This window comes from Vicugna pacos, chromosome 13 (genome assembly GCF_048564905.1).
Source record: "Vicugna pacos chromosome 13, VicPac4, whole genome shotgun sequence".
Lineage (NCBI taxonomy): Eukaryota > Metazoa > Chordata > Mammalia > Artiodactyla > Camelidae > Vicugna > Vicugna pacos.
In genome coordinates this window covers 28,265,360-28,279,811 of record NC_132999.1, presented here as the reverse complement: position 1 = coordinate 28,279,811, position 14,452 = coordinate 28,265,360, and the positions used below count along the sequence as shown (strand labels likewise).

The 14,452-nt window shown below is 38.7% G+C and overlaps 1 protein-coding gene across 4 annotated transcripts in view; it reads left to right on the top strand.

The window, feature by feature from the left end:
* Positions 1–14,452, top strand: part of TCEANC2 (transcription elongation factor A N-terminal and central domain containing 2) — an 81,590-nt gene that overhangs the window by 9,162 nt on the left and 57,976 nt on the right. For all 4 annotated transcript variants that reach the window (XR_012079095.1, XR_012079096.1, XM_015236180.3 and 1 more), the window contains exon 3: positions 4,759–4,900. Coding sequence is in view for 2 of the 4 variants with exons in the window: in XM_015236180.3 (XP_015091666.1) it covers positions 4,759–4,900 (142 nt within the window). In the remaining 2 variants the exon portion in view is untranslated. The remainder of the gene's footprint in view (positions 1–4,758; positions 4,901–14,452) is intronic.

Sequence of the window (14,452 nt, the reverse complement as noted above, 5' to 3'; positions counted from 1 at the left end):
AGAGATGGAAAGAGATGGTGGAGCAGTCAGAACATTTATCAGTAAAGGTTACTGTCTTATATAGGCATGGTTTATGGCACCCAAAAACAATTACAATAGTAACATCAAAGAACACTTGATCACTGATCATAACAAATATAATAATATTGGAAAAAGTTTGAAATATTACAGGAATTACCAAGATGTGACATAGAGACATGAAGTGAGCAAATGATGTTGGAAAATGGCATCTGTAGGGTTGCCACAAACCTTTGATTTGTTTGAAAAAAAAAAAAAAGAAGAAGAAAGCAGTATCTTTACACAAAAGGAAACTATAAACAAAATGAAAAGACATCCTATGGACTGGGAGAAGTTATTTGCAAAAATGTGACCGACAAGGCTTAACCCCCAGAACATACAAATAGCTCATACAACTCAATAACAAAAAACAACCCAATCAAAAATGAGCAGAAGATCTAAACAGACATTTCTCCAGTGAAGACATACAGACAGTCCTTAGGGACATGAAAAAATGCTCAATATTGTTAATTATCAGGGAAATGCAAATCAAAACTACAATGAGATATCACCTCACACCAGCCAGAATGGCCACCGTTAAAAAGTCCACAAAAAATAAATGCTGGAGAGGGTATGGAGAAAAGGGAACCCTCCTACACTGTTGATGGGAAGGTAGTTTGGTGCAGCCCTAGGGAAAACAGTATGGAGGTTACTTAAAAAGCTAAACATAGAATTACCATATGACCCAGCAATCCCACTCCTGGGCATGTATCTGGAGAATATATTCTAATTTGAAAAGATACATGCACCCCAGTATTCACAGCAGCACTACTTATGGCCAAGATATGGAAGCAACCTTAATGTCTATTGACAGATAATTAAATAAAGAAGTTGTGGTATATATATACACACACATACACACACAATGGAATACCATTTAGCCATAAAGAATGAAATTATGCCATTTGCAGCAACATGGATGGGTCTAGAGGTTATCATACTAAGTGAAGTAAGTCAGAGAAAGACAAATACCATATGATATGACATATGTAGAATCTAAAAAAAAAATGACCCAAATGAACTTATTTACAAAACAGAAAGGGATTCACAGACATAGAAAACAAACTTACAGTTATCAAAGGCAAAAGTTGTGGGGGGATAAATTAGAAGTTTGGGATCAGCAGACAACACTATATACAGAATAGATAAACAACAAAGTCCTGCTGTATAGCACAGGGAGCTATATTTAATAACTTGTAATAGCTGTAATGAAAAAGTATATCTATATACATATATATAAGACTTCATCACTATGCTGTACACCAGAAACTAACACAACATTGTAAATCAACTATACTTTAAAAAATGCGGTATCTGCAAAGTGCAATAAAATGAAACACAATAAAATGAGATATGCTTGTACATAGTTCTATGGAAGCTAGTGTTTAGGGGCTGGGGTTTTGGGTCCAATATGGGGATGACAGATAAGGCCTCAGGCTAATACCCGCCACGTGAAATTGGGAGTCAACACAGGGCTACCATGTTTGTGAAAAATGAACTAGAAAAATTCCATACCCTAGTCCAAGGAGTCAGCATGAAGATTGTAATCATCTCAGGGTTTGGGTGGAAAAAGAGTTGACAGTAATAAATTAGAATCTCACACTTATTACTGTGTGTGTGTGTGTGTGTGTGTGTATTCATACCACCTGCAAAGCTGAAAAATTAACATAAAAACTGGCCCAGAATTAGAGAAATCCAAAGGCGTTGGCAAAGGCAAAGGTGAGATTTCTCTGTTAAGACAACTCACAACTTAAGAGTACACAGGACTCCCATGGAAAATGGTCTCCATTAAAGATGAATTTGTGGTCAAAAGTTATAAAACTCTATGAGAAAATAAATTACCAGGAGGGAGAATGACCAGATTTAAATAGTAGAATTTCTGCCCCAAAAAGTGGAGATAAGAGAACAGTCTGAAAGAGACCTTAAATATGTCTAAAATGTTCACAGAGATAAAGGAATAGAAACAATAATAGAAGAACAGGATAGTATGAAAAGAAAACAGGCAGATTTAGAGGAAAAAACAAAAACAATCTGTCCATTTGTCCAATGAAAAAGCATATTTGTTGACAAACACATTGAACAAGTTAAAAGTGAATAAGCCATAACTACAGAGAGAAATACTGAATTGGAAGTTAGAAGAAATCACTTAAAATGCATCCAGAGAAAGAGAGAAATATGACAGAAAGGTTAAGAGATTTGAAGGACAGGCAAAGGGGTCATGGGTTTCTAATAGGGGTTTCTAAAATAGAGACTTGTGAGGAGGGTACTGGTATAGATTTCACTGAGTATGTATCTTAACAATTGTAGGGGCAAACACTAAAATGATAGAATATATAACTTCCAAACCATAAAGAAAAATGAGATTAAAGAAAACTCAGGCTGTTAAAAGATGAGAAAGGAAAAAAAGCAAAGAGAAAGTATGTCCAGTATATCAGTAATCATAATAAATGCAAATGGATTAAACATGCCTATTAAAAGAGAGATTCTCAGATTGGATGGGGAAGGGGAGCAAAATAAAGCAGCCATAGGCTATTAATGCGTAATGACCCAGAAAAGTTGAAAGCAAAGGGATGGAAGACATGTGAATATATAATAGGCAGCAGTTCATCGAAGCAATGCTTATAATAGGAAAAATATGAGGGGGAAAATCCCTAAATATTCCTAAGGGAAAACATTTTAAAATTCTGAGGCATTTGTATTTAAATGTAACGGAACGCTCTCCAGTACTATTAAAATGGATTAGCTGGGTTTATATGTTTCAGTCTGGATAAATCAAGAAAATATATTGAGTGAAAAAAGCAAGTTGCAGAATGATAAATTCACACCTTCCTACTGAAAATATCCCCTTTCCTGGCTTCATTTGTCTATTTTTCATACCATATAACGCTAATACTATTCTACATTGTAACAGATTGTAATTTTAGCTAATGCTTCTGAAGGCTGAGAACAAAGCAGTAGGTATAACATGGTGTTCCCAAATGTGATTCTAGACTATGCAGAACTTATGCAGAACTTGTGAGGCCAGTGCATGAAGACCAGTTTTGCAGTCCTGAACCCATCACCTGCCTTAGGCAATAAAGAGAGTAGAAGTTAAAGGAAGAGAGGAGAGAGAATTCCTTTGGATAAAGTGGGAGGGCTGTGGTATTTTCACTTGGAGAACTTGACCTCAGTTCCTGGAGTTGGTGGACACAGAGACCAGACCTGTGCCTGAAAAGAAAAGGGACATCTTATGTCTCAGGAAGAAGGGGCTACATTGGGAACCACTCAGAGTTTTTCAGGGTGAAGATTTGGGCGACAGAGAGTCTGTATGAAGCAGGTGGTGGGAAACCGGAGGCAGGTTAGGGTGGGCTGTGAGTGGCTGCTGGAATGGGCCTTGCCAGTGCTGTGGGAACTGCAGGTGAGCGCTGAGCCATGGGAGCTCTCCATGGAGCCACAGAAGCACCTCATGAAAGTCAGCTTTTAAATGTCTGCCAAGTCTAGAGAGCACTGAAACCTGATTAGCGTAGCATCACGACCAAAAACAAGACTTTTCCTGTCCCTTTCTGCTCTTCTTTTCCCAGTTTTGAACCTAGGAATGTCAGAGACCAAAGCAAATAAGCAGATGGGGGAGGAGGAAAAGCAAAAATGGGGAAATAGACACCCCTTTCTCCCACTATGTGCAGCTAGGCGAGACCCTGGCCAGAGAGAGTTGAGACTTTTTTGAAGTTGCTTTTTATTGAACTATACACACACAAATCATGAGTATTCATCTTAACAGATTTTCACAAAGAATACATCTGTGTCACCAGTATCCAGATCAGGAAACAGAGCATTTACCAGGAATCCCTGGCCCCCCTCCCAGCCTCTAACCGGACCACCTCCCCAGGGTAATAATGATACAAGACCAAAAAAAATTTTTTTTGTGATTCTAAAAGCAACTTTGTTTTCTGTCTCTCAGTTTACTTTTTAAAAAATTCTTAGTTGAAATAATTTCAAAACTACAGTACAAAGGCCTTCCTCTTCCCTTTCACTCAGATTCCTTAATTGTTAATATTTTACACTTAATGGAAACATAAATGTCAATTTTAAGATGGTAGTTTCTTCTAGAAATGGAAAGAAGGGAATGATGGGTGAAGAATGTAAGGAGACTTGAACTTTACAGTCTTTTATTATTCTATGTGAAATGGCAAAATGTTAACTTTTTCCCACTATAAATAATGAGTTACTCTCCCTCTTTATATGTTTGAAGTTTTAAAAAATTCTCCAAACTAGAGAGGTTTGAGTTTTACCATCTAGGAAGTAGAGAGCTGTTGAAGTGTGCTTTTTATTGTTGAAATAAATATGTCTTTATGACTTCTCCACTCTCTGTCCATCCCTATGAATTAAGACACTTAAGTGAGCTATAGGTTGATTCACCTCAGCATCGTTTTTCTTTTTTTCCCCTCCTTATTGCCTCTCAGTGCTAAGTGCCCAGTGGTGTATGACATGGTAAGATTAAAACTTGCACTTTTCCTAATAGATATAACTCTCTTCCTGACTTGCAGTAAGTAGGAGCTGCTTTTAAGCAATTACCCATCATTTGGGGCCATCACACATACTGTGCTCTGGTTCAGGTCATAATCAATAATTCATATGTCAATAGGAGCCCCATTAGCTCAGGTGAAGGCAGATGTCTTTCTAATGAAAATGTTCCATTTTCCAAATGACTTTTCTTTTTCCCAGAGAGTTGTGGTTATAGAAGACATAAAAAGATGGAAAACTATGTTGGAGCTTCCTCATCAAACCAAAGAGAATTTAGTGGAAGCCTTACAAGAATTAAAGAAGAAGATACCCTCCAGGGAAGTGTTAAAATCAACAAGGATAGGTACGTTCCTTCCAAATTCTGTGAGAAATGCTTATGTTTTGTCTCCTCCCTTCTCCTTTCCTCCTTCCCCCAAAACGTTGTTATCTGTCACATCAGTGCTTCTCAAGCTATCTGTTGTGAGAGACCACTGTTTAACGAATTCTCCATTGGTTTCAGACTAATACTGTATAATATAATAAAAATTACTGGAAAAATGAAATTAAAATATACAAAATACGAGCCCCACTTAAAAAAAATTAGATTCAACAGATGAAGAATTACTTTGTCAAACTTCTATAAAAGTTTCTAAATGCTTATAACCTCAGTTTTTGTACTTACTGCACTATCACAGGCATGATCTGTGGATAACATTTTGAGTGTGCTTGATACTGGTTGTGCAAAAATGAAGATATGGTTCATGACCTCAAGGAACTTAGGATTTGGTGGAGAAACAAGCATGTAGACCAATGGGAGTAGTAAAATAGTATAGGTTATAAATAAAAACATAAAAATAACGTCCGTGGTACCATTCTGATCTGTACAGGGTATATGCGGTTGAGAGGACAGAGTGGTCACTTACATCTGGGGAATTCACAAAAGGCGACATTTCAGTTAAATCTTGAAGGAGACCTAGCTTTTCTGTCTTGAGTAGAAATAACTTCCAAAGCATGGTTAATAATAAGAAATGATAGCAACATTTGCTGCTACATCATTTATCACAGCATCGGAGATATTTAGAAGGTAAGTCAGGAACTTTGTGGAATTGCCGTTTTAGTACAGTACACAACTGTGAATAATATGGGAGGCAGGGCCAACATGTGTTCCTCAAGCTGCTCCCAGGTCCCCAGGGAGTCCAGGGTACTCTTTCACAGCTGCTGTTCTTGCCCTCACCAGTGCAGCCATTGCCTTCTCTGCTTCCCCTTGACCTCTTGTTCATGAGAAGCAGGAGAGAGAGCAGCTTCAGACTGGTGCTAACAGCTGGCAAGAGCTGTGTGAAATCCCCCAGAGGGCCCCCCAAGAGTCTTGAAAGTTGCACCTCTGTAATATAAACCAGAATCTGAGAAAATTAGATGCTTAAAGAACATAAAACCCTATCGTTACAGCCAAGGAGATTCTCCCATCTGCTGCTGGATTTTCTCTTTATAGGTTGTGATCACTAGAGGGCAATAAGACCATTCATATCAGCAGATAAGGTATTTCCACCAGTAGAGGGTACTAGTGATTAATGTTTTATGGCATGTATGCATGTACATATGTGTATGGATATGTTCATATTTAGGCACACCACAAATACCACTTATAATCAGATGTTAAATGTCAACATAATAGGCTGGAATTGTCCTTACAAATACAGAACAGATGACAATTTCTTAAAAAATCATTTCTTTTTGTCCTTTGAGTGTAATTGTGAATGTGCTTTCAAGAATGGGTGTGTCTGATGTTCAGAGGTTGCAATTCAAGGATGATAATGAAACCACAACAAGGGGATGTGACTTAAGAGGAGCTGGAAACCATCCAACTTGAATCTTGACCCTACCCCAAGCCTTGCCTAAACCTGAGGTTGTGTGGAATATAAGAGTTCCTTGGTTCCTTTGTAGTTATGCCACTTTCTGGGCTGAAGATTCATTTGGATCATTACCTTAGAATGTTTACTTTCTTCCGCCTCCTGCCTGTCCCTATCCTGTGGGCTGTAAGGGACAAATATTTACTGAGTACCTTCTTTGTGCTAGGAACTGTGCGGGCATAATAATGAAGGAGATAGATATTGTCCGTACCTTGTTGGAGCTTGCAGTCTAATGGAAGAACAGAAAATTTAACAGAGCTTTATCATACAATGTGATGAGTGCTCTGATGATGGGGAGAAGTTAACCCAACGAGTATATGTGTTGGGAGTAGAGAAAATGTTAAAGATTGTGTCAGGCAGGGGTACATCATATAAGCTGTACAGAGGGCTGGAGATGGGAGAGAACATGGTGCAATGCAGAAACTAAAAGAAGTTTGGTATATTTGAAATGTAATAAGCTAGAGAGAATGTGGCAAGAAGTGAAGCTGGAGAGAGAGTCTGGACCAGATGGAAAAGTCTGTTTGTAAGCCATTCAAAATGTTTGGTCTTAGCATACATAATAGTTAACCTGTCCCTGTGTAAAAATTAACACCAAATTTAGCAGCTTAGGTATTGTTATCTCACACAGGTTTTCTGAGGGTCAGAAATCTGGGAGCTGCTTATCTTGATACTTCTGACTCATGGTCTCTTAAGAGGTTGCAGTCAAGCTGTTGGCTGGGGCTGTAGTCATTTGAAAGCTTGTCCAGGGCTTGCAGATCTGCTTATAATGGCTCATTTACGGGATTCCTGGTAGGAGTCCTCAGTTTCTCATCACCTGGATCTCTCTATAGGGCTGCTCATGACATGGCAGCTGACTTTCCCCAGAACAAGTGATCCAAGAGAGAATAACCAAGATGGAAGCCACAGTGTCTTTTATTACCAAATCTTGGAAGTGGCCTACTGTCACTTCTATTATATTCTGTTGATCACACAGACCAAGCTGAGTATAGTTTGGGAGACACATGGGTTATGAATACCAAGAGGTGAAGATCACTGGGGGTTGACTTGTAGACTGGCTATCACAGCGTATGTTTCTTTTTATTTAACCTAGATGTATTCTACTTCCTGGACTTGCAGATTTATGTTCATCTGTAGAAATTCTGTAGCCATTATTACTTCAAAACCATCCCTCTTTAATTCTCTCTATTCCTTTGTTCTGGGATTCTACCATTAGAAGTATGTTAGACCTTTTATTTTCCACACCCCTTAGCTGGTAAGTCTCCTTGTCTCTCAGAGAATTCTGGGCAATTTCTTCAGATATGTATCTTTCAGGTCACTCATTCTCTTTTCAGTTGACTAATTTGCTATTTCACCCATTCATTGAGTTCTTTCTTTCAAAAACTACTTTTTATTTTTACAAGTTTTCTTTTTTTCCTGCATCTGTCTCTTTTCAGTTTTGTGTGTGTGTGTGCATACTTGTGATTGTGTCTTTTATTTCTTTAAACATTTAATGTGTAGTTCTTCTGTATTCATCTGACTATATTTGTAGTTTTTAGGGTTTAAATCTGTTGTTTATTGTTTATTTCTATTGACTCTCATGGTGCTTACCTTCCTATGTGCTTTTTGATTTTTAATTGTGAGCTCATTATTTTCTTTCATTCTTTGGGAATCCTGTGGAATTAAATTGGAGACGCTTCCCTGTAGAGAGGACTAGCTTATTGTTTTGCTTTGTGCCAGTAGTTGAGGGCCACTTCTGTCCTGAAATACTTTAGCATACCTCTTAAGGATCCCAGCTTAGAATCAGTCCCAGTATTTGCTCTCCCACTTCACCACTAACCCAAAGCTAAGTATTTCAGTAGTGTTGCTATTAACATCAGCCCTTAAGATAACCCCATCCCTTTAGCCTCTGCTTACTTTTTTTGAGGTATTTTTTTTGTTTATCCAGAGTCTAGTTATATTGCAGTGAGAGGGTAGCTTTAATCTACTAGAAAACCTGAGATCCTAAAGATAAAGTGACTGTTATTGAAGGGTTTTTGAATGGAGGAGTAACATATTCATATTTGCATTTTAGAAAAATCTGTCTGTCTCCCACGTGGGAAAAGTGTTGGAGAAAAGCAAACCTAGAGGCAGGAAGCCCAGTTAGGAAGCTACTAAAACTTCTAGAGGAGAAATGAGGGTGGCCTGGCTGAGGTTGTAGTCATGAGGATGGAGAAATATGGTTGAAATCAAGACACATAAATGCAGTAAAATCTAGCAAACCTAAGAGTTGAGTGGATGTTGGAAATGAAGATAAAAGAGTGAAGGCAGAGGCCCAGAGTTCTGATACGGGCAAGTAGGTGGATGGCAACACCACTCATTAAGATAGGGAGCAGCAGGTTTGGAGGTGGGAAATAGTAAGTTCAGTTTTAGACTTGCTTTGCTTGACACACTGTGGGACATCCAGAAATGTTCAACAAGATGTTGGATATACAAAGCTAAAAGTGAGGAGGGACTCGAAATATATACTTGAAAGTCATCATCAGCATTTAGTTAGAAACTGAGGCAATTGCCCAAGGAAAGTCTGTAAGAAAAGCAAAGAGCCAAGTCCCAAATCCTGAAGCACACCAATATATGAGAGACTTGTAGGAGACTGAGAAGGTGTGACCAGAGAACGCTGTCATGGGATGGGAAGGAGTGCTGCTAAGGGGTGATTGCTCAGCAGTGTCCATCGTTGTCAAAGGGCCAAATAAGCTAATTCTAAAAACTGCACATTGGATTTTGCAAAGTAAGGTCATTAGCAATTTTGGTAGGGACAGTTTCAAAGGCACAGTTAAGGACAGAAGCTTGCGGAGTGAGTTAAGGAAATGAAACTGAAAATAGTCAACTCTTTCGAGAAGTTTGGTATTGAAACAAAAGAAAAAGATGGCAATATCAGAAAAGGAATATGGGATTGAAGAAAGTTCTAATTTTTAAAGTAGGAGAGAATCTAACTTGTTGAATGATAGGTTTTTGGGAGACCCTAGAGAGAATGGATTGACTATGGAGATGAGAATGTCAAGATACCTCTCATTTTGTTGCTACCTTTACCCTCTTTACTGGCTCTTTCTTTCTGCCTTCAGATGCACTTAAATCTTCTTCTTGAATCGTCTGCCATCTTTTTCAAACACCTGTTTCTCTTCTTCCTTTTATAGCCAAATTCCTTTAAAAATGATTGATAATCACAACCCCATTTCTGCCCCTCTCACTCTTTCATTAAATTATTTCCATTCTGGCTTCTCCCACAACCACTGTTCTTCTCTCTCAGGATGCAAGTGATTTTATTCTATCCAATCCAATAGTCTTATTTCAGTTCTCATCTTCCCAGAACCGTGAATTTGAGACCATTGATTATTTTCTTTTCTGTTGACATAAATGACAGTGAATTTGTTGCCAATTCTTTATCTATTTTTTAAATGTTTATTTCCTTCATAGCCCTTATCTGAGTTTGTAATTACTTATTTATTTACTTAGTTATTGTTTACTTACTATACAGTGACTCCGTGCCAGTAGGACCATACAAAATATTTTATTCACCAATGCATTTCAAGCATTAGTGTGGCAGATAGCAGAAGCTCAGGATATATTCATCAAATGAATGAAAGTTTGTATTCTGTGTCTATGAGTCTGTTTCTGTTTTGTATTTATGTTTTGTTTGTTTGTTTGTTTTTAGATTCCACATATGAGCAATCTCATATGGTTGCCAAGGGGACGGGGGATGGGAAGGGATAGACTGGGATTTCAGAATGTAGAATAGATAAACAAGATTATACGGTATAGCACAGGGAAATATATACAAAATCTTATGGTAGCTCACAGAGAAAAAATGTGACAATGAATTATATGTATGTTCACGTATAACAAAAATTGTGCTGTACCCTGAAATTTGACATAACATTGTAAAATGATTATAAATTGATAAAAAATGTTTTAAAAAATGAATGAAAGTGACAAGGTCAAATAAGAGTTTCTCCATGTGTTTCTAGCTTTCTGTATTCCCGTTTCTGGCCTTTTTCTCTTTCTTCCATCTTTGTTGCCTGTCCTCTCACAAAGGGTACTTTTCCTTAAAGCTCAGACCTCAGTCTTTTGCTGCTGCCTTCAAGCACTTAGCCAGAGAGGCTGTCCACTTCTCCAGCTTAACTGAGGCTTTAATTCAAATAACTCTTGGATATGTATCTACCATCCCGATCCATTTCTGAAACTTAGATTTTTAGAAATGTTCGAATTTACATTGCTACTGTTTTCTTAAAATCTTACTAATTTAATAGATAAGAATAGCATCTTGTTTTCCTTTGCTGAATCAAATGAATTATTTTCTATATGTTTATTGGCATTTTATCTCCTTTTTGGTGAATTGTTGTGTTCTTTGTTCATTTACTGTTAAAATCTTATAATTTTTGTAACCTACTTGGTAACTTTATAAATGTCAGTGTCATAAACTTTTAAATACATTTAGCTATCTAAATTTATAATCATGGAAATTCATTCTCAGAGCGATGAAGTGACTTATCCAGGGCCACATAGTGAGTTTAGCACCAGAAATGTAATGAGAACCCAGGTCTCTTGGGGCCATGTTCTTTTTTGGCTAGCAGACTGCCATTATGCCCTGAACCCCAGCCATATGTGCCTTTATTTTATTGGATCATCTCTGTGGGTTCTACCATCTGCTCAGGATCACCTCTTTTAAATCAGAATTTAGTGCCTTTTCTTGTGTACTTCCAATGGGAATTTTCTCCTCACATTCCCATTTTAGTCAGTGCTTGCTTTGACATATAGTCTTTAGGTGAAAATGTCCAGCAGGCAGTTGGAGAAGTAGGGCTGAAGCTCATATGAGAGATTTAAACTAAAAATATGTATTTGGAAGACATTTGCCTGGAAGCGTTTGCTTAAAATCACTTAATTGGATGAATTCTGTTAGTAAAAGAAAAGATTAAAGGGCTGAAGGATTGAGCCTGGGAGACTATCCATGGTGGGGAAGTGGGAAGAGGAAGAGGACCTAGTAAAGAGGCAGACGGACTGTAATTAGAGAGAGGAGAACCGGGGCAGTGCAGTGATGTGCAGGCTAAGGAGGAGAGTGTTTTGAGAGGCAGGAGATGTGAGGGGTCTCACTGTTTCCAAGTGGTCTGGGAAGTAGAGGGCCAGCTGGGCACAAGTCTTTGGACCTTAATAGGGCCTCTGTGACTGGATATCTTTATTATAAAGGAAACCAGTGGGCGAGGGGTATCGAGTAAATGGCTAATGAGGCAGTATTGTTAGTAGACCTTGCACTCTCAACCTTGTAGGCAAGCATGCTCCACTTTTGCAATACTGTAGATATACATATTCTGGGGAAAGTGTTAAGTTAATCACATTGATCTGGTTTTCATTTACGATTGATCAACAACAGAAAACCCTATACTTACAAAGTGCTTTCACATCTACGGCTTCATTTGATCCATATAACAATTCTATAAGGTAAATATTATTTTCTCATTTTACAAATGGGAACACTGAGGCTTAGAGAATTTAAATAACTTGCTCCAGGTAAGAAAACCAGATAATAAGTGACAAAGCTAAGATATTTTTATGCCATGTCAGACTACCTCCTGAAACCCAGAGATGCACCTTTGTCCGTGGCGAGCTCTTATTTGTCCATCAAGACCCACATGAAATGTAATCTTCTATGTGAAGCTCAAGATGTTTGTTGAATGAATAAATGAGTTGGATGAATGAGAATGTGATTTGATTTGCCCAAGTTCACAGGATATGCTAGTAGCAAAGACATTTCACATGGCCTTCTAATTTCAGTTGTCCCACAGGTTTTCATTGCTTCAGCAATCCTGAACTACTGGTAGGCTCCTGTATTCATTTTCTATGAATAATGCCATAACAAGTTGCCAGAAAATTAGTGGCTTAATAAAACACAGATTTATTAGCTCACATTTCTATAGTTTAGAAGCTTAGTACAGGTCTCATGAGCTAAAATCAAGGTGTCAGCAGGGCTACATTCCTTTCTGGAGATTCTTGGGGAGAATCTGTCCTCTTCCTTTTTCTAGTTTCTAGAAGCCACCTGTGGCTTGTGATTCCCTTCCTCCGTCTCCAGAGCTGGCAATGGTGGGTCAAATTCTCACACCTTATCTCTCTGACCCAGTCTTCTGTCCTTCTGCTTTCAAGGACTTGTGTGATTAGATTGGGTTGACCTAGGTAATCCAGGCTCTCCTCCACATCTTGGGGTCCTCAACCTTGATCACATCTGCAAAGTCCCTTTTTCCATGTAAGGTAACATATTCAGGTTTGAAGATTAGGTCATGGATATTTTTAGGAACCATTTTTTTGCCTGAAATTATACCATGCTCTTTTGGGTTCTGTGCTCTTCACTCTACTGCTTGTGTGAGTCTTGTCTCCTTGAGTCATTTGTCAAGACTCAAGAATTGGCCTTTTTCCTGGTGTTCTCTGGCTATTTGCCAGTTGAATTGACTTCTGTGTCCTTTTGGCCCTCCCTGGGATTCCCTCTTCAATACTATCTTAGGACCTGTAACACTTTGGTGCATTCGTTTTTGTTCTGGTGTCTTCTCCTGTACTTAGACCTATCTGGAGCTCTTTGAATAAAGCACTGTGTCTTGTTCAACATCCTATCCCAAGGTCTAGCACAGGGCCTGGTACTTACCAAGTATTTGGTAATTTTTGTTAAATGAGCAAAATACTGCTTTCTGCAGGAAATTTGTCTTAACAATGTGCTGGGCTGCAGAAACCCCCTGCTCTTAAACTCAGGGGACTTGACCTGGATCATAAGACCAGTCAGTGGCACTGCTTGCTTTAAAACATAAACTTCATGGAGCAAATAATGACTTTTTGCAGATCATTAACTTCCTTGATGTAGCTACTGACCAACTTGTGACCTTGGAGAAAGGTCATGGAGCCTCTTTTTTTCATCTGAATCAGGAGGAGATAGGACTGTATGATCACAAGAGGCAAGAGTGTAGGGTTAAAGCTTGAGCTCTGGAGCCGAACTACATACGTTTGAAACCTGGCTCTGCTTCTTACTTGCATGTCCTCCACAAGTTCCTTAACCTCTTAGTTCCTCAGGTTCTTTACCTGTCAAATGGAGAATTGTAATAGCACCTACCTCACAGGGTTGTTCTGAGAATTCATTGGATTAAATGTAAAGCATTGAGTGCAGTGGCTAACTGTCATTATTACTGTTATCATGAAATTCCCTTTGTGATCTGAAGTTTATGATTTTGTCTTGTATTTCTGGAAGAGGGTTCCCTAGGCCCCTCTCTTCTCTTTTCTTGCCCCAGACTGACTGCCTTCCCTGCTGTTACCCTCTTGCTGGCAAATCTTGTGTCCCCCAGCTCTCCCTTACAGCCCTGTGCTTCTTGGGGTAGTTTCGCTGGTGTTGGGAGAGAGTCCTTGTGGGGCTCCAGTAGGAGTATTTGTGGGGTGTATTGCCCCCTGCAGACCAGGAGCAGTGATTTCTCCTGCCCTGGCCTGAGAGTAGAAGTCTTCTGCCCTTTGGCCACCTCTCAGGACCTTTGCTCTTTTGATTTGGCACTATCAAGAAGGTGAGTAACATTTTCTCAAAAGAACTTTATTGATCACTCCCTGTGTGCCAGTCTCTAATAACAGAGAAGTACAGGGTATTAGGGGGTTAAGTGTGTAGGCTCTGGAGTCAGGCTGCTTATGCTCAGATCCTGGTTTCCACATTTAATAGCTGTGAGATCTTGGGCAAGTTGCTTTGCTGTGAGCTTCAGTTTCTCACTTGTGAAAAGAGCTAAATAATATTTAACTCATTGTTTAGTTATAAAAATTAAATGGGGGTAATACCTATATTATCTGGAGTAGTAAGCGGGAAGAATTCTTAGCAGCGGATAAGAATTAGAAAGTTTTCATTTCCCCATCACCTTTGGATTCAGTTTTTTACAGTATAGGTCCATTATTTTGTTTGTGATTGTGTGATTTTTCCCAATCAACTGCATCCATATTCAGATGTAGTACAAAACCAATTTGGAAGCCAAATGTAAATTGTTGGCTAT